Consider the following 25721-nt stretch of genomic DNA (forward strand, 5'->3'; position numbering starts at 1 on the left):
AGGCAAAGTTGCCGGTGTCCAGGCGCAGGGCACGGATCTTGAAGTTGCCACCGCGAGCACGCACAGGGCTCACGCGGCGGGCGCCAAGGCGGGTGTTCGCGGGAAGGCGACCCAGCTCGGCCTTCATGCGCTTCCGGTGGATCTTGGTCTTTCCACCGGTGATCTTGCGCTTATGCAGGCGGCTGCGGACGATGCCCATGGTTACGGCTCTTCACTACGTTTTATGTACACGAGAAGGATTCAATGACACCAATCGAGGAGGTGAGAGAGAGAGGGGTAGGGAGAGAGGCATGGAGAGAGCGGGATGGCAGCACGACAATACCGCAACAAAGACATTTTGATAGGTAACGGGGCGAGTCAGATACGCCCATAGGGGCAGTGCGGCGAGCCTCTGCTTCGTTGCCGGCGATCAAGCGCACGTCTGCGAGGCGAAGAAGAAGAAGAGGGGCGGGAGGGGGAGGGACGCAGCCGACAGCGTCCGAAAAAGCTTCCTTCCAGTCCACCGTTTTCTCTCCATAACCATCTTCTGTTTCCTCCTTTGCGTGCGTGTGTGTGTATGTGGTGGTTGTCGTTGTGGTCTTTGCCGCCTGCACTACAGCATTCGGTGGCTCTCATGCAGGCGTGTCTGTGGTGCACATCGCCGCCGCCGCTGCCGTCATCGGTGCCCGTCATGGCCGCGTTGTTTCCCTTCTTCCCCCTTTTAGCTGTTGCTGCCGTGTCTCGTTGTGGACGTGTGCGAAGAGAGAGAGGGGAGGGATGGAGGGTCGCGCGCGGGCTTCTCTCTGTCTTCTGGGTGAATGCGCGCAGCAGCACAGTCTCTCTTTGGCGCGCGCGGTCGTGAAAAACAGAAAAGGGGGATAAGAAAGATAAGGTAAGAGCAAGCCACAATCACGGACACCAGTACTAGCCCTATCAAGCAGTGAGGTAGCGAGATGGAGAGAAGGGAAGAGGAGAGGAACACGGGCCGTACAAGCCGAGCACTCGCACACGTCTCACACGGACATCCACGCCCGTGCACATCAGATCAAAACATGCACATATACCGATACCTATCTGCACAGATTAGGGTGTATGCCCTATAAGCGGCCACATAGGCTCCTCTGGCAACTCTGGAACGACGTAGTCCTTGTGTGCCTTGAGAGCCGCGAAGTGGTGCAACGGGAGGTGCGTTGCCAACCCGGTGAGCTGTGGGTCCGCCATGATGAGCCAATCACGCATGCTGTCGACGCCTGTCTTGCTGCCTAGGTACAGTTCCGTCGTGTCATTCATGAAGTGGCCGCGGAAGCGGCCACCAAAGACTACCATGGTGTTGCGGCATACGACCGCCACGTGGCACTCGCGACGAGACGGGTACTCGCGGTCGATATCGTACATGAACTCAAACGTGTTCGCCTCCACGTTGTAGATGAACAAGTCGTTCAACTTCTTTTTGCCATTCCAGCCACCGAAGACGATGATGTTGCCGTAGTGCACAGCGGCGCTATTACGGGCACGGCCAAACATCGGCACCTGCGGCAGGTCGATGCGCCGCCACATCGAGGTGTCGAAGGAATAGACGAAAAAGTCTTCGCAGCACTCGCCGCCGCTGTTGCGGCCACCGAAAACAATCATGGTGCGCTCGTACGTCATTGCAGTATGGGCAGAGCGCGGCGGTGGGATCGTGCCAAGCTGGTTGCATTCCTTCCACTCCGGGTCGCTCAAGTCGCAGCGGTACAGGTCCTGCAGCCGCTTGTTGCTGTTGCGCCCGCCGCACTTGCCTCCGAAGATGTACATGGTATTTCCAAACACAACGGCGCTGTGGCAGTAGCGAGTCATTGGAATGAGCGCCCCTCGCACGACGACAGGGTGGCAGTCGCCATCTTCGCTAATGTAGAAGAGCTTGTTGAACCGACCGCGGCCGTTGCAGCCACCGAAGATGTACATGCACGTGTCATACCAAACTGCGGTGTGGAACGCGCGCGGGTGCTGCTTCTCGCCGCGCAGCTCAATCTCCCTCCATCGCTTGTTGATCACGTCGTACTGCCACAAGTCGTCCAGGTAGATGGACACGCTGTCCGTGTCGTTCACGCCGCCGTAGACGTACGCCTTGCTGCCATCGGCATTGGCGCAGAAGGAGTGTCCGATGCGGCCTAGCGGCGAGTCCTCCGAGGGGCAGTTTACCAGCGACCAGTGCCGAAACGGCGGCGTCGGACGAGGCATCAGCACTCGAGCAGCGACGTTGGCGGAGGGGGTAGGAGAAGCAGAGAGAGAAGTGTGATGCAGCCCACTACAGCGAGGGTGGTGATGGTGGCGCTCTCCCCCTCTTTCACACACACACACGCACACGGGCGTATGCACGTATATACGAGTGCACCTCCAAGTCACGAATGAAAACGAAAACAGAAAGGAAAGGCGAACAGAGAAACAAGTGCGCGGGTATGGGAGTGGAGGGGAAAGCTGGGCGGTGGCGCCATGTTCGTGGTGTTGCCGGAGGACATATGTGGCGTGTACGTGTGTACACACGACGGCGGGAGAGGGGAGAAAGACGAGGTCGGGGCGCAAAAGGGGTACGGTACAGAAGTGTTAAAGAGAGGTACAAGGAGAGGGGAAGGTGGGGAGATGCGTCAGCGCGCAGGGAGTGACAGGTCAGGCACATCGGAGACACGCCATGTCTCGCAGCAAGTGTATGCACACGCACAAACACACACGCTCCCGTGCCGCGAAAGCCATGCCGTGCGCTGATGCACGCGCCACGGCACTACAGAGACTTCCACGTGGATAATCTTGTGTCTCGTTTTCTTTTTTGTTGTCTCTTCTCACCGGCTAAGCACGCACCACCCTTGTGGCGTGTCACTGCCTCAGTCCATCGCGTTGCCGTGGTGATGGCGGGCACGCTGTATGCACACTTTCCTCCCGCATGTGCATCAGCAGGAGAGGAAGAGACATACACACGCGCACGGTGGCCTGGTGGCCTCCTCACATACCAAGGTCATCTTCACGAGGTCTGCGTCGCCCCTCTCGTCGCCGCTTCAGCTTCGGAAGATCCAGTTTTGGTAGCTCGCGCGGTTTGGCGCCTTCGACAAAGTCTGGCGTGTACTCGTCCTCCTCTTGCTGCTGCTGCTGCTGCTGCGTATTAGCGATATCGGCGCCCGAGGTGCCTGCCCCTGCTGTGCGGCCATTGTTGCCAATGGGCGTCGCGTATAGCCCGCTCACGGGTGCCGATGGAGACGAAGAACTCTTTCCATCCTCGTCCACCACTACGACCTCGGCGGTAATGGGGCGTGCATGGAAAACGGACTTGCCAGCCTCCTGTTCGCCCATGTACTGCACAGCATCCCATGCGTCGCGCAATTGCTGTAGGTCTGCCGGGGAGGCAGGCGTGCCGTCGTCCACCGAGTTCTCAGCAGCCTCGAGAAGATCGTGCAGCTCTGCCCCACTCCTTGACTGCACGGCGTGCTGGCGGACAGCGCTGTAGAGCCGTTGCGGCAGCACCTTCTCCCACGACAGCACAAGAGCCTCAAACCACAGCAGTGTCTGACCGCGGTGCCCCGCCAGCTCCCACGGCATTTGCTGAATGGTGTACTCGAGCAGGCGTGGGGCGACCAGGGGCACAAACACGTGCGGGGCGTGCTTTATGAGTGCGTCGAGTACGTACCACAAGGTGCGGTTCGGCGCCCCGTCGAGGTCGGACTGCTCCATCAGCGCCTTGCGCAGCGCCGCCCATGTCTCGGCAGACTTTGGGAGATGCCGGAGCGCCAACGCCGTCAGCGCCTCCACCCGCGCCTCTGACGGGTTCCCTTGCTTCAACGCCGCGTAGAAGAGTCGTTCCGTGTAGAGCGCGGACGATGGTGGGCGCGGCGATGCGGCGGCGGCAGCAGCAGCTGCACTCGCGATGGAAGACATGATATCAGTAGAAAGAGAAGAGGTTTCCACTGTCCGTGGTCGGCTTCTGCCTGCGGATTCGAATGATGAGGACGCGGGAGCGACGGAAGTGGGAGTAGGGTCACCAATGGTGCCGCTGAGATGCACGAGAGGCCCTTTTCTATTTTCGTGTGTATGTGTGCAAGTCGTAACGAGGGAAAGAAAAAGCAGAGATGAAGAGAGAAAGCACTCGTCATGCGCTCTAGACATGGAGAGAAAGACTCACCCACTCCCTCGCTTATCTCCTACACGACATCCACTGCCCTGCTGAAGTTGCGTTGCGACGTCGTGGGCCTCCGGCTCACCTACGCAGAGGAAAGAGAAGAGCGAGACATCGCCAGCATTCCGCTGCAATATGCGTCACACATACACACCCACGACGGCTTGTGCATGCGTACAACCCCACCTCTCACCGTGGTGTTGTGGTGCTGCTCGTTCCCTTTCCGCCTTTGGATGCCTTTTGCCATAAAAGGTACGGCAGAGGCGCCCCACACTTTTCTGCTGTGCTTCTTCGTTTCGGTTCTTTGTTTCGTATATCACCGATCCGCGCCCTCGTCGCACGACGCCCGCGTCTCCACCTCTCCTTCCCCTCCATCTCCTTCGCTTCTCCCACCCTCGGGGGTCCTTGCACCTATTAAGCCGCTTGTGTGTGGGAGAGGGGAGAGGAGTGGGGACATGTCTTTGCTGCAGTTCTTATCACCCACCCTGTGGACCTTGCCTTCCCTGCCGGTTGCCTGGAGGCATATGCACACGCGCAGATGGATCAGGTGCATACAGAGAAGAGAGGGGGGAGGGGACACGACGATCGGCGGCACCTCCCCTCCCCCTCCGCACCCACACCCACACCTCATCTCACATAGCAGGCGAGTTGAGCATATGTACGTATGCATGTATGTAGTCGGAGGGAGGGGCGCACTCACAGAGAGGGAGAAGAACGCACGGTGGAGATGATGGTGGGCGCCACGAGCGGCTAACGCATAAACCAAACAAAAGAAGTCGGGTGTGGGGATGCACAACACAGGAAGGAAAACGCACGCAACGTAACGACAGGAAAGACGAACAGGGCGCATCAGCATCAACATCAACATCACGGAAAGGAAGGACACCGTCGACGAGTGAGGGCCCGAGTCGAGTGGGAAGACAGACAGCGATGGAGAGACATAGAAAGGAGAGAAAGGAGGAGGAGGGGGTGCGCACAAGACATGAAGGAAAGATACGAAGATAGGCAAGTAATTAAAGATAAAACGTCGTCATTCGCCTGTCATTTCTTCGGCTCTTGGTGTTGCGGAGACGGTCAGACGGCAAGGGTAGATGCGTGGGGGTGTGGAAGTGGTGGTGGTAAGGGGGGCGAGGGAGGTGGCATGTAGCACTTGAAACGAAGAGAAAAGCGAAGGAAAGCATGAGAAGCGAGGCAACGCTCGTTTACTTTTCTTCGCAGAACAGAGCAGACCGGAGAAACGCGGCTCGTCTGTCTGTCTGTGTGTGGGTGTTGTGGGTGATTGAGTGTTGTGTGTGTGTGTGTGTATGTGTGCGTGCGCTTCGCATTTACATCGATGAGCGTGCGTGCTTCAAGAGAGGGGAGGGGGCATGCAGTGACAGAGGCGCGTATGGGCCCCAGGTGTTGCGGCGCACCACATTTCACAGCAACGCGTGGGGCACCAACGACCGCGCAAAACACGGATGAACGCGAACAGAGAAGAATAGAGAGAAGAGCAAGTGCGGAAGAGACGTAGCATATAGTGCAAGGAGGATGGCGCCATGGGTCAAACACGCACACACGCGAAAACGCCTACACACAATGTGGGACGCAGAGAAGAGTAGACTGGAGCGGTCCAAACAGCAGCATACTATGGTATGATGAGGCCGGGAGACAGTGCGTTCGGGGAACGTCGTTGAGAAGAAACAGAGAAGAAATGGGGAGGGGGAGGTGGAGGAGGATGCTGGTGGAGGCGAGGCAGTGAGAAGAGAAACAAAGGGGCGTTCCTCGACGAGAGAGGGAGTAAGCGAGACACCCGCACCCTCCCCTGTACACACGCACACGCCTACGCGCACACACACACAGTAAAGGAGAGGCGTAACGCGTAAAGCACAAGTGCACACGAACGCAGAAAAAAAAAGAAAAAGGTGAACTCACTTAGCGGGAAACACACACGCTCAGAGACAGGGAGACGAGAGGGAGGGGAGGAAAATACTTCTGAAGAGGCAGGAGGAGGGGAAATCGAGGCCACAATACGCAGGCGAAACAGCTCAGGCACCGAAAGGGAAACACAACGCGAAGAAGGGGCGCGCACGTACACACACACACACACCCAAGCGATAGATGAAGACGTTTTCTTCATTCGCGCATACGTAGGTGATGGGTGTGAGAGAGAGAGGGTGGTGATGGAGAGGGATGGAAGGAGGTAGCGTTGCGAGGGTGAGGAATGACGGGGGAGGCGGCGAGGTTGATGACGGCTTGCCGTTGTGGTGGGATGGATGAGCGTGGGCTGTGTTCTTCCACCGCCACCTCCCGCTGCATCGCACTAAAGCTCCAGCAAGCGTCCACAGAACGACTTCCACCGCCAATTCCCTCGACCTTCCTTTAAGTTGCACACACTTCTCAAACATTCCTATCGCTTGCTACACGCGCCCGTCCTTCGTTTTCCCCCTCTTGCATCGATCGCATCTCCCCCCCCCCACCTTTAAGGACGTCGCAGATGGACGGACACACACACGTACTCCACTTGCACGGCAAGCAAGGGGTCAGGCCACGCTGGCGAGCGACGCCAACGGAGCAGCAGAGGAAGGGGACATTGATCACCAAAGAGCCACCGACGACAAGATCTTGGAATAGCGCCGCCTCTTTCTCCCTCTTCCTTTCACGTCCTCGCTTCCCCTCTCCCTTGTACTCAGGAGAGTACGCGAGAGAATAGGAGGGGGTAGAAGGGCGTCATGACAGGCTGGCGCACACGTCTTAAGAGGTCCACGAGGAGCCTTGGGGTAGATGGGTCTTGCGAGGGGGTCCGAGTTGCCCTTTCCTTCTTACATGGCGCGTGCGCACCGATGTCGAGGTTTGAGTGCCCCTCGCCCATCTGTTTTCCATCCGTCTATTCACCCTTCGTGAAGTCTTTCCTCTTGCGCTTGAGGTAGTCGCTCTTGCCAGGATTGTCTTCGACACAGCTGCCGCGTAACCGCGCAGCAGCTCTGTCACTGCAACCTTTCCTCTCTCCCTTTCTCACCCAGATGCGACGTCATCTGGATAGATCACTGAATGTAGCGGTAGTACTCAATACCGACATCCTGGAAGGCGGCCTCGTTGCGGTTGCCAAGGCGGTCAATGACAAACTCCATCTTGCGTCTGTCTTTCGCCAGATCGTTCTTCTCGGCGCCTGTGTGGAGAGCCTCGTACTGGGCCTTGTCCAGGTTCACGGGATTCTCGAGGGCCTTGCTGACGTTGATGTTGGCGGCAGCGTTCTCCCAGCCAGGCACGGGCAAGATAGGGATCGACATGCTCGCATCGCCGGAGCCGTAGCCCACCATTACCATAGGCTTGCCGGTGATGTCAAGCTTGCGGGTGTAGGCCTCCTCGAAGCCGGCCGCCAGCCAGCAGGGCAGGGAGGCCGTGTACAGGTTTCCAAAGTTGCCCATTGCTGGGCTGCCCATGCTCATCTTCTTCTCCAGCAGGTCGATGAACTTCTTGTCCTTGCGCAGCACCTTCGCAACCTTACCGGTTGCCGGGAACGCGTCCTTCGGCTCTCCGCCGCTCTCGATCTGCTGAAAGTAGTGCGGGTTCACGTCGAGCTCCTTCAGCACGGCTGCGGGGTCGGCTTTGCCCTGCTTGCATAGCTCTGCGAAATAAGCCTTGTGCTCCTCGGAGGTGGCGCGGGCAAGGCCGCGGGCGTACAGGAACGACATGGCCTGGATGGGCATCATGTTGTACGGGCGGTGGAAGAAGAGGGCAGTGACGTCGTCATAGTACTTGCCCGGAGACTGCTGCAGGCGCTCCAGCATGTGCTCCACCGCGACTGTCACCTCCTCCTGGTACACGAGAGTGCTGTAGGGGCCGGAGAAGACCGGGAAGTCCGCCATCTTGCCGTTGGCAGAGCTCTTCGTGTACTCTTCCAGGTTCATGAAATGGCGGCGGTGCGGCTTACGGAAGTCAGGGCCACGGTAGTCCGAAGCCGAGCCGCTGTGCTGCAGCTGCACTTCAAACAGCTTCGGGTCGTGTTCGAGCACCATGGCGGTGGCACCGGCGCCCTGCGTCTGCTCGCCCGTGGAGCCCAGCGCGTACTCGGCAATGTCGGACGCCACAGCGATCGCCATGCGGTCCTTGCCATCGGCGTCGACGAAGCGGGTGGCGCTCTCCATCGCGTACACTCCGGCCAGGCAGGCATGCTTGAATTCAGGCACCTCGCAGTGGCGCGACATGGCCGGCATGTTCATGGCGCGCAGACCCTTATCCACCATACCCTTCACAATGATGGCGCCCGCCGAGTTGTCGGACGAGCTCTCCGTGCCGAGGCCGAGGAAGCCGATCTTGGTGGGGTCGATATTGTTGTTCACAATCAGGCGGAGGACAGCGTTAGCGGCCATGGTGTACGCGTTCTCGTTGTAGTTCGTAATGCGGAAAGACTGCCCAACGACGCTCGACACCTTGTCCCAGCTGTTACCCGTCCACTTGCACCACTGCTCCAGATCCACGCGGCAGTGCGGGGCGTACACGGCCATGCCGCTGACGCCCGCCAGGTTAAGACAGGTGTTGCGCATCATTTTGTTTTCTTTCAGGGGTTCAGTCGTGAGGAGGAAACGGGGCGGGGGGAGGAGGAGCAGGAGGAGGGAGAAGGAGGCGCCTTTCGGTTTGTTTGGGTAATGAGACGAACTAATATAATGAATGCGTGCTTAGTTGCGGTTGGCGTTGAGAGATTCTGCGATGCGTGTTTGGTTTTGGAGTGCGTGCACGCACATAAACGTGGATGGGTGTGTTATGTATATGTAATATATTTATATATATGTGTGTGTGTGGATGTGAAGAAAGAGGGGTGGATGGCCATATGGTGAAGCACGGAGGAGGAAGGGTGGGGACAGATCGACACCGGGCGCATGGAAGATGCCCGTCAGCAAGAGAGAGAGGCAGAGGGAGAGGGGTGCGGCGTGTGGCTGAGGACGCCCATTGTTCCTTGCTCTTGGTTGGCTGTTGAGGCAACGGAGAGGGAGAGAGCAATCGCGGGTATTACGCGCACACCACAGCTGCGCGCGTGTGTGTGTGGGAGGGAGAACGGTAAAGGGAGGGCGGGGAGGCGAAAGCGAAGCTGTGGGACACAATTCCGCCACACCCCTCACCAACCCCCCTTTCTCAGGTCACTCGCGATCCTTGCACACCGACTCGCATACGCACACACGCGCAAAACTATACCCACGCCCACGCGCGCACACACTAGTGTCCAAGGACAGAGAAGAGAGGCGGCCGGGAGAAGGGCCGAGGCAGCTCGACGCATACAGGGAGAGAGAGACGCTCTCTACTTGGCCCGCACACGTGCCTTATAGCTCTCCCACATGCTGCTCTTGAAGTCTTTGCGGTGCTCCAGCACGCGGCGGACAACGTACTGGCACCACGGGGAGTTGTCGGAGCACTCGGGCAGCGTGTGCAGCGGCGGCACGCCAGCACCGCCGGTAACTAGCTCAGAGGACGGCTTTGACATAACGTACTGCACGACACTGTAGAGCTTTTCCAGCAGCTCCGCGCTGGACACACGCAACGCCTGTGCCGCGCCTTGAAATGTGTTGCAGTGGTCCCTCCCCGTGGGCGGGGTGCGCTGCTTGTCCGCGCTCGGCTCGAAAAAGAAGGCACGCACGATGTCGAGATCGGCGAGGATGAGCGGCGCATCAGCCGGGCTGAGAAACACCTCGGCTCCGTCCACATACACGGCGAAGAGGCACGCAGTGAAGTAGTGGCCGAGGCGGTAGCGCAGCTGACGCACCGCCGGCTCGAAATTGATCGTTTCGCGAACGCGATCCAACACGCAGCGCACCTCGTCGAGAATTCGCTGCATCGTCACATCGGGGTAGAGGCGCGGCATGGGCAAGTCCTCCAGCTTGGCGGCGCTACACTTTATCAACTTGTACTGATTCGCATCCAACTGCATGAACTTGGACATCAAGTCCTTGACAGAGTACTGTGTGAGAATGTAAATGCTGAGGCTGTTGCACAGCTTCAGCACGGCGCTGTACAGATTCCGCCAGATCTTCTCTGTAATCTCGTCTGTCGGCACGGGCGGCGCACCTGTCACACGTCGCACCAGGTCGTATTGCTGCCGCGAGCGCATGAGACACTCTTCGAAGCCCTCCCGCACCCGCACCAGGGTTTGCAGGCGATGCACGCCTCTAGGGAGCAGCGCCGGGTACCTGCACAGCTTCGCACATGCGATGCCCACGCACTCGCTTTCGGCCGCCAGGGCCGGCATTTTGTCGCTCGGGGCAGCCGCGGCCACCGTGGGAAATCCTTCCAGGCACTTCTCAATCAGCGCCGTCACAATGTCGAGCCAACTGCACATGCGGGCGTACTGCTGGGCCGCCGGATCGCCCCCGAGGGGTGGCGGCCGTGGAGCGCCAAAGACGGCCTGCACATACCGCATCACATCACCCAATGGCGCACTCGCGCACTCGACCGTATCCGCCCACGGCAGAGAGATCTCCTCCATGAGCTGCTTCGCAAATTTCACGTGTGCGGCCTCGTCGTACTGAGCCAGTGTGTCTAGCGGAGCTAGGTACCTCTGTGTGGCGCGTTTCAGCAGGACACACAGTGTCTTGCTCTCACTTGTGCGCCGCTCGCCGTCGCAGCCGTCTAGCAAGTAGTCGAGGAAGGCATCAAGCGACGCCTTGTGGTCCTTGGGCACGTTTTGGGTGGCACCAGGGTAGAGACCGCCCCAGTGCCGCGTAAGAAGGATGTAGGCGCCGATGCGCAGCCGGCCAGGCACGATGAGCATGGGCGCGAGTGGGAAGCTTCGGGTGAGCATTTGGCAGTACGCCTTTTGCTTCGTGTCAAGGCTGTTGCCGGCCATCTGGAACAAAGTCGCGGCGGAGAGGTGTTGCACGTTCGTATTGTCGTCCACCAGCTCGGCGTAACTGCGGAACACGCCAGAGTTAACGAAGACCTCCATGAGCGCCAACAAAATGTCCTCGCTGCTCGAGGTGGGAGGCAGCACCGGCATATCGTCGACGAGCACCATCGCGCTCAGCATGCACGGCGGCAGGGCGAGGCACGCTTCGATGAACGCCGCCGTCGCACTGCGCTGCATGTCATCTGAGAAGCTGGAGTCGAGCCATGGCATTGGCACGGCTGCCAAGCAGAAGGTCTCCTGCATTACGTAATAGGCATACTTCACTGCCGGCGTCAGCTGTGCGTTAGCGATGCCGGAAATGCCGTAGTGGCTGATGGAGCGCGCCAAGTCCTTTAGAAACACCGCCTGCGCCTCCACGCTGCCGCCCTTGTCGCTGGCCAGCAGCTGCGCATGCAGGTGGCAAAAGTGCTCGGTCTGTGGCAGGATGCTCAAGTACTCTCGCAGCGCCGCAAGGCAGCTCTCCACGTCCTTCGCGCTGTAGATGGGGCTGAGGGTGCTGAGGTCCCGGTGGTACAGCGGAATGAGACAGGCGGCGAACACCATTGCGCGTATGGCAAACGGCACTTGCGTGTCGCCCGGCAAGTCCGGGTAGTGCTCAATTACGCTCTGCAGCTGCTCGGCGCGGCTCACGAAATCGTCGTCGTTGGAGTTTTCACAGAGCAAGCGGAGCGTGGACGCATTCGGGCGTAGTTCGGAGAGGTACCGCCGGCGCTCCTCTTTCGCCACCGCGTCCCCATCGTCAAGCGCCCGTCGCAGGGCGGGAGGTGTGACGTTCGCCAGTGACCGCGTGTGCTGCTCCTCCGTGATGTTGAAAACGCGCCGGTACACGTTGCCCAACTCTTGCGCGTACATGTCCCGCTTCTGGGTGAGCAGCACACCGGTGGCCAGGAGGAGGCTCTCGTAGGCGAAGATGGGCAAAATGTCAAGGAACGGCGCCAGAGGTGCGCTGTCGAGTACCTCGCAGAGCTGGATGTGCGGTGGGCGCGGGAAGCTGAAGGCGGCCGCCGTCGCCTCCTCGTTCATCTTGCGCTGCTGTGCAGCGGCGTCGAAGACGGTGCCGAACTGGGTCGCGATGTTTGAGGAAATGGTGCCCGGCGTGGTGCCGCAGAGCGGGATCTGCATCTGCTCCATAAGCCGCGCCACGTCAGACACGTTGAGCTCCTCCTTGGCAGCCCCTGGCAGGCTCGTCACGGGGGAGGTCTGCCGCACGCCTTGAATGGAGGAGGACAGCGGGTTCCACACAGACGACAGAACCTTGCCCGTGCTGCTGCCCGTTGCGCTGGCGGGCCGCGTACCTTGCCGCTTCGAAGCCGCGGAGGCGCGGGAATCGTTCGTCGTCGAAGCAGAGCTGCCGGAGAGCCGCCGCCCGCTATCCGGAACAGCAGCAGCTCCCTCGACGCTGCCCAAGCCCTTTAAGGCCCCTATGAGGAAGCCCAAAAGCCCCTTGTTGCCCTCCTGCGCTGCGCTGTTGCTAGCGCCCGGGGGTGGCTGCACAGGGCGCGGCGGCGACTGCTCAGATGCCGCCAGTTTTGGACTACCGCTGTCGCCGCGCTTATCGGGCGAATGGGAGCTATCGTTTTTCGCCGCTACATGCGGTGAGGAGCTGCTGCCATCAATGGTCGAGTACGACCCGCGATTAGCATTGGGTAGATCGGGCTTTGCCTCTTTTTTCGCCGGCAGCTCTGGAGGGGATCTCGAGTGCTTGCTGCGGCTGGTCGGCGCTGCGTTTTTGGCTCGCTGGACGCCGCCGCTGCTGCTGCCGATAACGGTGAAGCACTTCGTCAAGTCGAGCTCGAACTTTGGCACCTTCTTTCCCTTGGCGTGCTGCGCTGCTCTCTCGGCCTCGGCGTAGAGGGTGGTGGGACTCGGGCAGCTTGTGAGGTCGACGTGCTCCAGTGACGCACAGCCGTCTGGTAACTTGAGGCTCACGTTTGGCGGCGGGTGTCGCAGTGCATACAGCAGTAGCTCATCGCGCTCTGCCTGCACGCTCTTCATTCTGGTATGGAGGGAATAAAAGAAGCGTGCGTGCGTGGTGCAGAGTCGAGGGAGAATTCAGTTGCATATATTGGGAGACGGAGCGGAGCGCGGATGTGCGTGCGTGCGTGCGGGGGTGGGGCGGGGGCCTAGATGTGGAAGAGTAGAGATACGAGAAGTGGGAGAATGGAGCACAAGCGCGAAGCAATGAAAGAAAAACGATAGCAGGCGTGTATAGAAGGGGGAACGAGGGGAGGGGAGGGGGAGAGAGGTGCTGCTCGCTCACATGCATACGCAAGCACCGCTGGCGTATAGCGCAAAACTCCCCACAGAACCAAAAGCTCAAGGGAGGGAGGTAGAGAGATAATAAGAAGAGAATCAGCTGTCGACAGCAACAGTGCTGGTGTCGGCAACTGTGAACGACAACCACCTGCAGGTGCAGTTGCCGTCTTGTCTCTGCGTCTGCGTGCGTGCACCTGCTCCGGTATTCAGCTTACGACATGCAACTCCTTCCACGGCAGCGAGAAGGAGAGCAGGCGATGAAGCGAAAAGAGCCGCTGGCCGAGAGGGCGCCGTGGATGTCTCAGGCAGCGAAGAGAGAAGAGGCGCAAAGATGGTGATGGCCAGAATGCTGTGGAGCGCGTGGCGGTGGCGCGTCTTTGCATAACACCGAGGAAGGCAAGGGGGGAAGGGGGAGGGAGAGAGTATGCAGTACTGCGAGAGATAGAGGGTGTTCGCTCCACACATACACACACATACACACGGACGCGTGTGCACAGGAGGTGAGGCGGGAGAAGTAGACAGGAGGAGCGATATGCTGAGCGGAAGGAGGTGGGGGGGGGGGGCTTACCCGTACAGACACGAAGGGAAGACAAAAAAGACGAAAATAAACGTATGCCCGCACGTGTGCAGCACTCGAGCACCGAACGATCAGCGCCTTCTCGGGCTACGCGGGTGCTTTGCCGGCGGACCAAAGGCCGAGGAGAAGCGGCACACTATCACCCCTCCTTCTTTCCGTACTCTTCGGTTTCATCTGCTTGCCGGCCAACCAGGGGCGTGCATGCCAGCACGTGCTGCGCGCACCGCCGTGTACACACCACCACCCATGCACGCACGTCCATGTAGAGCATGGACACGTGAACCAGACGTGCACACGCGGTGGGGCCCACGCGCGCACACAGTCGCGTTAGGCCATGTATAGCATGCGCACCCCATTGGTTTTGTGCGGAGAGAGGGAAGAGGCCGCCAGCAGCGCGCAGCCGTACTAGCGTTGTGGACATCGGTTAGTGGCCACTTACCCCCTCCCGTGCGCCAAACGTCGCCGCACGCGCCGTTGCACCAGTGGGGAGCACACAAAGCTCTAGGACTCAGCAACGCACAGACTCTCACACACACACATACACACACACACACGCACGTAGCACGTAGCGGCAGGCACGCGTCTAAGAGCCTGGCGCTCCACCGTGAGTGGCCCGCACAGCGATGGTGAACTGCTCCCTGTCGTGCCAGAGCTGCGCGGCATGATTGTTCAGCGGTGACTCGTTGTTCGGGTTGTTGAGTAGGTTCTGGATGGACAGCAAGATGGAGCTCACCGAGTAGACGGCCGACCATTTCTCCTTGAGGATGTCGAGGCAGATGGCCCCACGCGTATCTACGTTCGGGTGGAAGCACGGCGTCATGAATGTGACAGTGGGCGCCTCGTACGGGTAGTTGGGCGGAAAAACAAGCAGCAAGTTGTACTCGAGCTCCTCATACGGCGTATTCGGTACGCCCTTGACGCTGCCGATCCAGCGGAATAGGTTGTCGTCCTCCGGGTAGGCGGAGATGCCCTCGGCATCACTCATCATCACCTCTACGAGCTCCTTTTGCAGCCGCGCCGCTGCCCCGCTGTTGCTGCTGCCGCCGTGCATTGGTGTGCCAGTACGTGAGTCAGTATCGAAGACCAGAGAAGCGCGTTGCACCGACGCACACGCACAAGAGCAGGCACGCGGAATGTCGACAGTGGAGGAAACAAGAAGAGGAGCAGCTGCAGGAATCTGCGATGGGGATGTGTGGGAGTGAGCAGCGCGCGGGGAGGATAGGCGAGAGAATGGGCAGAAGAAAACCAGTGCCGTGTGTACCACGTAACGCCTCTGCAAGGTGTCACCGAGACAACAACACAAAACAGCGAGAAACACGCACACGCACACACAAGGAGGGGCTGAGGAGAGAGAAGCAAGGGGAATCCGCGAGTGATGAGGAGACGGCAGACGCGCGTAGCAACACCCAATAAAAAGAAGTGTGTCTGTGTGCGGGCTGTGGGGAATGGAGAGGGAGCTTCCCAGGTGTGACTGAGTGGCTTTGTAACAGAAAAGGAAAGGCGGAGGAGCAGGGCGTATCTACAAGACAAGCGAAGGGGGAGAGAGAGAGGTGTGCGTGTGTGATGGAGTGCCTACATGGGTATACGTTGAGGAAGCCGGGCCACACACACACGCAGGCGCCTTGGCTGAAAAGCTTAGCCGGTGCGTGTCTGAAGCTGGAAAAGAAGTGGCAGTGGCCAAGTGCTCGCTATGCTCAAAAGGTGGTGTGCAGCAGTGCTAGAGATACCGGTACTGGTGCGAGTGAGGCTCTTCGCGTTGATTAGCTGCTGTGCTGTGCTTCCTGATAGGCATGGAAGGGAGGGGGTGGAGGCGAGGGCGGGGGGACGAAAAGAAAGAAGGCGTCAGGGTCTACCGCCGGCAGGGGCAGAGCTGCATGGAGGAGAAAGAGGGCCTTAGGATGCTGCTGGCCATCTAGGGAGTCATGTAGGCGGCATCGCAAGTCAGCGGCGGGGACGCGTAACCGGTGAGACGCCGCACGCTGTAAACAGGACGGAGAGAGCGAGCAAGCGAGAGCGAATGAGGTAGCGCGAAAACGCGATGCGCATTCCGCTCTTGAGCCCCACAGGCACGCAGACAGGCCACTCCAAGAGAGGGAGAGCACAGGCTTCCTTTGCTTACTTCCTTTACGCCCCCGGAGGGCTGCGCGTGCGTACCTGGGTTGGTGACGGCCAAACGCGCAGCAGGGCCTACGTACACGCGCACACACCGAAAATAAAGGAAAAGCGCCGCGCAGCTACATGATGGTGGCCAGAGGACGCAACAATAACAAAACATCAGCTTCTTTTTGTCATCATCACCGGCGCACGTCTCTGCGTGCGGCTTAGGAGTGCAAGAGGTGCGGAAGGACTTCACGAGTGTACCAGTCTGCATTGTACTTGGTGACGGTGTCCGTCATGTCGTCGCCCGTGTCGCCTTCGCTCGCCTTCCAGACGTCGAGGAAGTGTTGCATCACCTCGGTGCCAAGATACTGCTCGAACGGCTTCAGCAGCAGCACCTCCTGCGTCACACTGCGCCGCTCCACATCGCGGCGTGCGAGGACGCGGTTCACCCCGCCGGAGTCGCGATCAGTCTCCATCGATGGTGATCGCCACGAGGAGGGCCATTCGGCAGGGAGGAAGATGAGCCGCATGTGCCGGATTAGAACCATCATGACAGAGACACGCATGGGGTCGATGGTGGAGTAAACCTCCTCGAACGGTACAAACACGCGCTTCACCGTTTCCGAGGGCGTCGCTGTGGAGGTGTCCTTGGCAGGGCTGTCACGCTGTGCGGCACACGACGAAATCTCGGAGAGGTGATCGCCGGCGCCGCTCAGCTGGTCGAGATGCTGCAAACAGCGCTCCTGGACGAGCGGGTGGCTCCGCAGCGGCCCAGTGAGCTCGATGATGGGCGGCTCAAAGGGATACCGGCTAGGGAAGTACACGTAGAAGGCGAAGCAGCCACGGTGCCAAGGCGAGGAGGGCGAGCGCACCTGCACAAGACCGTTCCACGCGTGGTCCGGCGCGAGCATCGGGTCCACCCCAAAGGCCGGCCCGTCGTTGGCGGACGGCGTCAGCGACAGGCCATCCAAGCAGTAGAGCGGCGGCAGAAGCAGCACGTCTCGCAGTGGGCTGGTTGTCGACCCTACCGAGTTTGCGACACTTGGCTGCCTCTCGTCCTCATCTTCCTCTGCAGGGGTCAGTGCAGACGCGATGCCATGGGTGGTGAGCAGTAGCATCTCGCGCCGCAGGTAGAGGGACCGGAAGAGATAGTCCCGAGTGGATGTGGAGTGCCCGTAGGGCGAACAGGATGAGGACGCCATTGTTGGCGCTGCAGTCGATGAGGACGACACACCCGATGGAGGCGCGGCTAGGGCTAACTGGATAGCAGCACGCAGCTAGAGATCAACCGGCGAGAGCTTGTGCGTGCTTCTGTCAACGTTGTAGCAGCGCCAAACCGAAACGCGAGCGAGGGAGTGGTGCTGGTGACGGGCTCTGTGTCAACATACACGCATGCAGGCAATTGTGGTTGAGGTAACAGCCGTTTCCTCCTGTGCTACCACAGATGCATCCAATTGCCACGTGCTGTGCTTCCCTCTGCGCACACACGCGGACTGGGACGCCGGGTGACGTAACCAGGCCCACAGAGTACAGAAAAGGAAAAGCAGCTGGCTTGAAGAGGGGTGCTGCACCGCAGCGGGTGCACTTGCAGATTGCACAGATGAAGAGGAATGACGTGCGGAAAGACGGAGGGGGAGGGTGGAAGTAAACGGAGGCGTTAGGGCTGCTAATGTGTGTGTGTGTGTGTCTGCTCCGTTCGGCACAGATTTTCTTCTTTGGCAACGGAGAGAAGTCCTGACGACGGGGGGGGGCACACAGGCACGCACCTCATACAGCGCATGGCATCTCAGGGCACGGTGCCCCCGCCCCCCACCCCCACCCACTCTGAGGGCGGAAGCCAAGCAGCTCCCAACCTAACCCTGCCAATGCCAAGCCCCTTCGCGTGGTGACAGGGTCAAGCACCTACAAGGTAGGGGAGGCCAGAGCGATGCACCGCCACGGATGCCGGCGGCCCGGTCCTGGACGGGCGCTGCGTCGGAGCGGCCTGCGACGGCGAGCACGCTTGTGCGCCACCCATATGACTAGGCAGTGTGCCAACACGTGACTCGAGCGCAGCTCAGCCGGCCCTCACACTGCCCACGGGGGCGAGGGGACCCTGAGCCACCGCGAAGGCGGAGGGGACGCGCCACGCGGCGGCGTGCGAAGTGGGTAGGTGGGGGGAGAGGTTGAGGCCGAGGGCATGCTCCGATGGCTGAGGCGGCGCATCGCCCTGGCGCGTGTCGACGGCCGCTTCGCACCACACGACGGGCGGCGTGTGACAGGGCCCGGTGGCGGTAGCGCGTGGCGTTTCACCTCACGTGGTGTGCGGCAGACAAAAGCGGACACGCGCTGAGGAGGCAACAGATGAGCGGACAGAATGGTGCTCGCACGGACAGAGATAGAACCCAACGCAGGCGTCTGTGTTGCCGTATGGGGATATGAGAGCCGGAACACTACCTCTACAGCGGTAGCGCTATTACATCAGCATGATCGCCCCTTAACCGTTGCCTTCAGTGCGGTGGTAGACAGAGCACCGCTTCTTGTTTGAATGGCTGTTTTTTTTTTCCGCGCATATCGAGAGCGCCGATCCTTTACGGCGTCGCCCTCCTTCTCGCCCTCCCCGCTTCCTCGAGCAAAGCAGCACACCAGCGAGGGTACGGGCGCATCAGGCGTACACGGAGAGCGGCAGACGGCACGCAGCATAAAAAGAGACGAACGAGGAGGCACGCAGAGGTCGACGAGCACGGTCCGGGGCGAAAGGAGAAGGAAGGGAGGGAGGGGGTCTGAAAATGCTGATACATAGACACGCACGTAAGGAGTAGAAAGAGGCAATCGAGTGAGGCGCACATGATGCAAGCACGCAACATGAAAACGCAGGCGAGGGAGCGGGGAGGACAACGTGGGTCAATACATGAGATGTCTCCCTCTTCCCTTCGCTTCCCTCCCGCCCACTCCATCCCGCAATAGATCGTCTCCACGGCACCAACGCCCTCTGCACCAGTGCATGAAGTAGCGAGAGAGAGAGAGCTGCAAAGAAAAGAGGCCTACCAACGACAAGGGCGCACTGTGGCAGCACAGAAGAGGGGCGGCGGGTGGAGGTCAGGGATTGCACAACCAAGGGAGGAAGACGGATGCATGCACATAGGTAAAGCGGAGCCACACGGCAGCACCCTGTGGAGCACCAGTGCGGCGCCCGCTTTCGAAGGAGAGGAATGAATACGCACATGCACGGAGGGATGGTCAAAGGCACCTCGGAAGCCAAAAACAGCAAAGATCGCAGCAAGAGAACGTGGCAGAAGGCGAGAAGGGAGAACATCATCGCGCGCTCACACACGTACACGCGCGGTGGCGCATAAAAGTGGAGCGGAGAGACGGCGATGGCAGAGGGAGAGGGGCGGGTGGGGGTGGAGGTGGAAGCAAACGCAGAAACTGAAAACGCACCATCGCCGAACGGGAGCGACTCCGGAAAGGAGCAAGAATGGAAGAGGACAGGTAGGGAGAGCACGCTCTCCGGCCAACGCATACATGTTCTCTACGTGTTCTGTTGCTGGCGCCAGAAGACAGCTGTTGGAGGTGGGGAGGGGGGGAGAAGGAACCACAAAATACAAACAGAAGAGGCAAATGCACAGACACAAGAACGGTACAAGAGCAGCAACACACACACGCGCCAAAATGGACACAGGGAGGGGGAGGGGAGGGTGAGCATCTTTAGGGGACGAAGACGCATGCCATACGCAGGCGTTGCAAGGCATATGCACATGTGCGCGTTTTGCTTCAGCGAGGAGGAGCCAATGCAGCTCTCCGTGTCACACACGCACACACAAGGAGACTCCTACACTCGGCGTTACTACATCATCCACGTCGTCTTTTCCGCTCCACTCGTTCATCGACGATGCAGGCAGTCTTCCTCTACCTTTCTCTCCGCTTAGAAGCTTATCGTTCCGCATTGTCAGCACTGCTAGTCGCATGGACTGCCCTTTTTCGAAACACACATGCGGCCCTTCGGCTGTAACTGTAGCGCCACCTTGCACCTCCGATGGCAAGGAGGAGGGAGACAGTGAAGTGGGCGAGTACTGATGTGCCTGTGCGTGCGTTGATGCGATGCGCCCCCCCCCCCGTGAATGTGAAAGAAACCAAGACGAGAGAGGCGGCAGTGACAACCCATACCAGCATGCCCTCACTCAGCGGGCCCGCAGGAGAGAAGGGGCGGAGGTGCATCATCGCGGTTCCCCGTTCCGCCTTTTCTCGATGTACGACCTCTCTCTGTCCTTCCCCATTCTTCTCCACCTCTACTCCCACGCACGCATACACATCTGCATGCACGAAGGGCGGGGTGGGCGGTGTAGCCAAAAAGGAGCGAAGAGCAGGTGGAGAAAGGGGGAGGCCAAAGGCGGCCAATGCAGAATAAAAATGGTGTGGCATCCATGAAGCTTTTCAAGGACACACACACACATATGTATATATGTATATACATGTATACGTATACATCTGCGTACAGCATGGCCGCACGCGTCCACCATACGCTCGCTCCGCTACACCGGCAAATCCACAGGTCGGCAGCAACGGCAAAGGGCAGCTTCCAGTCAAGAACAAAGAGAGGAAAAAGCGATGGAGGGAAACACATAACGGCAGAGGGAGGGAGGGGGAGAAGAAGCGAAGTAGACAAGTAAACGCAGAGGCGGCCAAAGATGAGGAAGAAACGAGGAGGCGGCGGCAGCAGCACAGAAAGGCACACCTGTCAAGCAAGAGAGAGGGGGGCGCGCATCTGCGGGGAGGGGGATGCGCGGCGACCCCTCCCCCACAGCACCCTGTATAGTTGTGTGCAGCACAGCAAACACAGAGCACAGGGCCGGGCAGACGCGCACAACACCACAAGCACTCGCATGAAGGCAGTCACATCGGCACACACACACACACACACACATGGGAGTCTCAAACGGCGAAGTCCAGCTGAGCGCGTTCTCTCTGTGTTCACCTGTGTATGTGTGCCTTTCAGCCCCCTCCCTCTCTCTACTTCCTTCTCTATTTCTCATCGGGCCTGCTCTTGTTTAACTTGCGTGTTGGTGCTACTACCGGCCGGTGCGCAAGTGTGTGTGTCCGGGTACAGTATACGTGGTGCGGAGAAGCTTGTAGAGTAGTCCAGGGATGCTCTCCGAGAATGCATGTGCATACACACGTCATTGAGAAAGGATTGGAAAGAAAAGATAGAGAGATATGGGGGAGGCACGTGCGCTGGGCGGGAAACAAGGGGGCTCTGTGGAACGGATCACTCGAAGAGACACATCGACAACGACGGCATGCATCACAGGGACAAATCGAGGTACAACACACACACAGAGAAAGAGAGACAGGCTGCAGAGGTGAAAGGACGGAAGTGAAGAAAGGAAAACGACGGTGCGCCCGCAAGTGAGAGTGACGGAGCAGAAGGAGGGAGGCGGGCAGGACAGAAACACATCGCATTACCGCAAGCGCACATGCCATGCGATAAACGCATCGGCAAGACCAACGTCAGGGGCCACAACTACAATACAAAAGGGGAAGAGAGATGTAAAAGACGAACAGTGAAGAGATGCTGTATACACATACACAGGAGGGGGAGGGAGGTGCACAGGGAAGCGAAAGAAGCGAGCTTGCGCCACCCCATTCACCATGTGGCGTATACAACACACAGCGAGAGAGCGACAAAGAGAAAGACACGGTAAAGTATCACTGACGCCAAAGGCAGCACTATTCCACGACACCCGCGCACACACACAAAGGATGGAGGACGTACGAGGTGAAGGAGTCGGGTGACGTGTGTGTGTGTGGGGGGGGGGTGGAGGGGGAGATAATGAAGTATGCGAGCGAAGACGCTAACCAAATATCGTAGACGACCTGTTAGCCGAAGGAAAATAGAACCGCGCCACCGCACAGCACAGCTATGCCCCTTCCGCGTTTTCTCTCAACAGACATGAACGCACGCACCGGCTCAGACAGAGAGAGACAGACATGCACGGATAGGCTGGCTATCACTACATGCACATCGTTCCTCCTTTTCCACTTTTCGTTGCTGCTGTCGCTCCGCTCCATCCCATCAGGAGTGCGACCTTGTGATGACGATCGCAGCATGATTCCTCGAGTCCTTGGACCTAGAGGGGGCATTAAGATTCGGCTTGCTAAAGCTCCGGAGGTTGTGCTGCGCAGCCTGCATAGCAGCGAGAGTACGCATGCTTTCCTCGTGCTGCTTTAAGGCGTCCGTGTTGTGTTTCACGAAGTAGTTTGCCACGGTGATCCAGTCGTTGACCGTGTCCTTTGCCTTGCTGTGAGTGCTGCCGACGCTGCTGCGCGTCAGCCCTTCGATCATTTCCTCCGTCAGACCCTCCTGGGAGTCGTCCCCGCACTGCTTCTCGTGCGCCGCGGCGGCCACCGGCGCGCCCCTTTCAGAGGCGATGGGCAACGGTGCCTCATTAATGCGCATCGTTGTCTCCAGCTTCTTCGCCAGGGACGTCTTGCGGCTGACGGCATGGCCCATTGCGCTGGCCGGCAGAGTCGATGCAGACAGAATCAGCGCGCTGTGCTAGCGAGAAAAACAAAGTGGACAACGCTTTTGGGGCCCAAGTTCGAAAAGGGTAGATCGAAGGCAGCACACACGTTTCTGCCTTGGTTTTAGCTGCTGTGTTCGTTCCAACGAAATGAAGCGGCACTTGGCGATGAGGATGGCCGGGGATGTGCAACGATGGTTCGCTTATGAATGCACGTGTGTGTGTGTGTGTGTTTCTGCGTGTGGCTACGAGGGAGATGTGGAGGTACATTCAACAACCTTCAGGATGGGAAAAGAAAACGAGAAGAGATGCAAGGAGAGAGCGCATACGACATAAGCGAGAAACTAGATGCACGTGAAGAAACGCGCACGCAGCATGCGAGCTGTTCCTTGTGTCGAGCGTGTGAGCTATGTGTGCGCGTGTGTATGTTGATACATTGGACAAGTCACTTGCGATGATCTGCTGCTGCTGAAGGTGCAGCTACTACAGTGCGTGTACAGGTGGGTGTGCAGAGATCAGAACGAGTACAAGAAGGCCCAAGTCCACACATCAAGAGACTTCGGAATCCAAGTGCACAGATACGTCCATATCCCCCCCCCCCTGCCTGCCACAGGTGCGGGTGGGCAAATAATGGACCCCAACATCGCTCATCGCTGCCCACCCGCTCTCCCTTCCACAATGGCAACAAGAATTCGGTTGATCAAGACACTTTCGCTGTTTTCGAGGAAACTCAGCGTTCACGCTTCGCAGAAAAAAAGAGATGAAGTGGTAAGGGAGCGAGGGAGGCGTCAGCAGGGGTGACGTGATTGCTCCCCGGCTCTGCTCCCCCTGTTAATCTTCCCTATCCCCATCAGCCTCCCGCACATACAGGAGAGCACCGTCGCTGTTTTGGTGATCCGCCTTCACTGCCTCAAGGTGGCACTTCTCTTGTGCTCACGAATTTCCTACGTTACGCCCCTTTAGTTTCAGCTTCGTCTTCGGCCCGCCATCGCCGCCGCCTCCCCTCACCGCACACTGCGCACCGCGGAGACAGCGAAACGGAAGACAACAAATGCATCGCCTGCTCTCATCGACTGAAGGAAAAGGACAGAGAGAGGGACAGGAGGCCGTGCACCGTGCGGAAGGGTGGTGGTAGTATGGGAGGGGTGAAGGGAGGCGCATGCGCATCGAGAACGACCTTCCATCCCCTCACCCGCGTCACTGGCATTGCGAGAGCGAGACGAGCCCAAAGAGGGAGAGCACAGAACAGAATGCGGAACCGCCGGGGGGGGGGAGGGGGCCACAATCAGGGCGCAAAGACAAGTAAGCAGCGCACCCACTCACACGGATACGCAGGCACACGCAAAGAGAGCGAGGTCGAAATATACGGAAAAGATGATGGTTAAAAGAAACAGCAGCGGCCGCATGTGCACCAGCACACGCAAAAACGCTGATACACGCACGCACACACGTGTCAGCGGCAACGCAACACGAGCCCAGCAAGAAGCCAGACTGCGACGCCACTTTGCTGGTACCGAGCCTTGACGCGCGTCTTCTGCTCCTTTGGTCTTCCATCACGGGTGCCTCCGCCGATGGGCCGCACGGCGCCAGGGCGGCAAGGCAGCGCGGGACTTCTCAGTGTTCCTCTACCGGATCGACGAGATCACATTCGGTGAGAATTCAACCCTTGTTCTCAGTCTCTCCGCCCAACGAAAGGTTCGACTCTGAATCCGGCGGCAAACCCTTCAGCCAGCGCGCCACCCTGCTCATCGGCACGCACCCTGCAAAGCTGTGGCGGCCAGAGCAGTCCGTCTCGCTGGGAGAGCGCCCGCCATCTGTGGTGAGGCTGTCCGCGTACCGGCCTCGATGAAGCGATAAGGTGTGCGACTTGAGGGAGGGGCCACGCTGGTGATGGACGGGTGTCACTGCGCGGGCGACGACTGCAGCTGCGGTACCTCATCCACCCCCGAGGAGCGCCCGGCACCCGACGTGGGCATAAGGACCTTGACGCGACTCCGGTGCCGCAGATGTGGAGCTGCGCACCCTCCTCGCTGCTGTGGAGGCGGCTGAGAGCGAGAGCGAAGGAGCGGCAAGGCGAGATGAAGATGGAGAGGAGCCTTCGGCTGCCGTCGACAGCAGCAGCAGCAGCGGTGCGCGCTAAGAAGAGAGAAAGAGGGAAGGAGGGGGCGTGCGGATGTGAGAAAGTGCGCTGCGGCGAGGTTTAAAAAAAAAAACATAAGGAGGGTGTAGTGGGTATGGTCTGCTGAAGACCCTAGCACATTGCACTTCTCCGCTATAGCATGCTACTTTCTCGCGCTCCTACCGTTGGTTCTGCTGCCTCGTCGAAACAGCTGCGGTGTCTTTCTGCCAGCGTGCATCGCTGTGTGAGGTGAGGGATGCATGATGCCCGCTCAAGTGCAGGCGCGACTCCTCGCGCTGCTGCGAAACAAAACGGAGCATGAGACAGGTGGAGGGGAGGGACAAAGGGAAGGGCAAGGGGCTAATGCGTGCACGCCGGGAAGATGAGGTGGAGCAACGGGAGACAGCTTCAAGGCCCACATTCGGCGAGGGCGCCATGCGGTCTCACAAAATGGTGAGGCGCAGCACGCCGTCCCCCCACTCCTTGTCGCCTTCAGGGGCAGCGGTGAAGCGAGATTGGCCTTCCAGGCCCGAAGAAGCAGAGGAAGTATCATCAGCCCTCGTCCCTCGCGGCCGCCGAAGCGGAACTTGCGATTCGACTGCCGCTACCGCTACACACATATACATGTGTCTCGTTGTTGTGCGTGTGTTCAGCTTAACGCGTAAGTGCAGAAGGAAAGAGGTGAAGGAAGGCACAGAAGCACGCGCTACACGCACAGAGACACACTCGTGGCGCAGCAAAAACGCTCTGGCGAATCCACACACACATACACACACACACACACGGACAGGGGAGCGCGATCAGGATGCAGCTGCTTGCTGAGCGCCTCTAGCTTCAGCAAAGACCAGCAATCACCGTGACTTTAATGACTGCATTGTGTATATATGTGGATGCAGGTATGTATCTTACTGCACCTGTGCAGCTGTGCGACTGCACCGCTGTCTCGTTATTCGCTCACAAAGCAAGATGGAAGGGGGACCACAATGGAAAGCATAAAGAGCAAGCCCAGCCCCAGGGATGAGGGAGGGGGATAAGAGGGAGGGAGGGAGGGAGGGGGTACGTATTAAGCGCTGCACCACATTGCCATGAGCTCGCGTCGCATCCGCTTTGCCCCTCACTCATTCAAGCGCCGCTCACCGGTTGTCACGCAACGCTTCGCTGTGACTAGCCAG

At 59.2% G+C, this 25721-nt stretch overlaps 8 protein-coding genes across 8 annotated transcripts; all 8 read right to left on the reverse strand.

Moving 5' to 3' along the window:
- Nucleotide 1: 1 nt before the first annotated feature.
- Nucleotides 2–199, reverse strand: LDBPK_242170 (40S ribosomal protein S8, putative; the record flags this gene model as incomplete). Its single annotated transcript, XM_003861258.1, has 1 exon — nucleotides 2–199. A coding segment is annotated over one exon (198 nt), but the record flags the coding sequence as incomplete, so codon positions are not given.
- Nucleotides 200–1062: 863 nt separating this feature from the next.
- LDBPK_242180 (hypothetical protein, conserved) lies at nucleotides 1063–2199 on the reverse strand (the record flags this gene model as incomplete). The annotated part of the gene is made up of 1 exon (XM_003861259.1): nucleotides 1063–2199. One exon carries the CDS (start codon nucleotides 2197–2199, stop codon nucleotides 1063–1065), a length of 1137 nt encoding a protein of 378 aa, XP_003861307.1.
- A 756-nt stretch (nucleotides 2200–2955) lies between these two features.
- LDBPK_242190 (hypothetical protein, conserved) lies at nucleotides 2956–3882 on the reverse strand (the record flags this gene model as incomplete). Its single annotated transcript, XM_003861260.1, has 1 exon — nucleotides 2956–3882. The coding sequence occupies one exon, from the start codon at nucleotides 3880–3882 to the stop codon at nucleotides 2956–2958; it is 927 nt and encodes a 308-aa protein (XP_003861308.1).
- Nucleotides 3883–7143: 3261 nt separating this feature from the next.
- On the reverse strand, nucleotides 7144–8649 carry LDBPK_242200 (hypothetical protein, conserved; the record flags this gene model as incomplete). The annotated part of the gene is made up of 1 exon (XM_003861261.1): nucleotides 7144–8649. The coding sequence occupies one exon, from the start codon at nucleotides 8647–8649 to the stop codon at nucleotides 7144–7146; it is 1506 nt and encodes a 501-aa protein (XP_003861309.1).
- A 746-nt stretch (nucleotides 8650–9395) lies between these two features.
- Nucleotides 9396–12992, reverse strand: LDBPK_242210 (hypothetical protein, conserved; the record flags this gene model as incomplete). Its single annotated transcript, XM_003861262.1, has 1 exon — nucleotides 9396–12992. The coding sequence occupies one exon, from the start codon at nucleotides 12990–12992 to the stop codon at nucleotides 9396–9398; it is 3597 nt and encodes a 1198-aa protein (XP_003861310.1).
- A 1421-nt stretch (nucleotides 12993–14413) lies between these two features.
- On the reverse strand, nucleotides 14414–14881 carry LDBPK_242220 (ubiquitin-conjugating enzyme e2, putative; the record flags this gene model as incomplete). The annotated part of the gene is made up of 1 exon (XM_003861263.1): nucleotides 14414–14881. One exon carries the CDS (start codon nucleotides 14879–14881, stop codon nucleotides 14414–14416), a length of 468 nt encoding a protein of 155 aa, XP_003861311.1.
- A 1270-nt stretch (nucleotides 14882–16151) lies between these two features.
- LDBPK_242230 (hypothetical protein, conserved) lies at nucleotides 16152–17132 on the reverse strand (the record flags this gene model as incomplete). The annotated part of the gene is made up of 1 exon (XM_003861264.1): nucleotides 16152–17132. The coding sequence occupies one exon, from the start codon at nucleotides 17130–17132 to the stop codon at nucleotides 16152–16154; it is 981 nt and encodes a 326-aa protein (XP_003861312.1).
- Nucleotides 17133–21982: 4850 nt separating this feature from the next.
- On the reverse strand, nucleotides 21983–22420 carry LDBPK_242240 (hypothetical protein, unknown function; the record flags this gene model as incomplete). Its single annotated transcript, XM_003861265.1, has 1 exon — nucleotides 21983–22420. The coding sequence occupies one exon, from the start codon at nucleotides 22418–22420 to the stop codon at nucleotides 21983–21985; it is 438 nt and encodes a 145-aa protein (XP_003861313.1).
- Between the last annotated feature and the right edge of the window lie 3301 nt (nucleotides 22421–25721).

The sequence above is a fragment of the Leishmania donovani genome, chromosome 24, assembly GCF_000227135.1.
Source record: "Leishmania donovani BPK282A1 complete genome, chromosome 24".
NCBI lineage: Eukaryota > Euglenozoa > Kinetoplastea > Trypanosomatida > Trypanosomatidae > Leishmania > Leishmania donovani.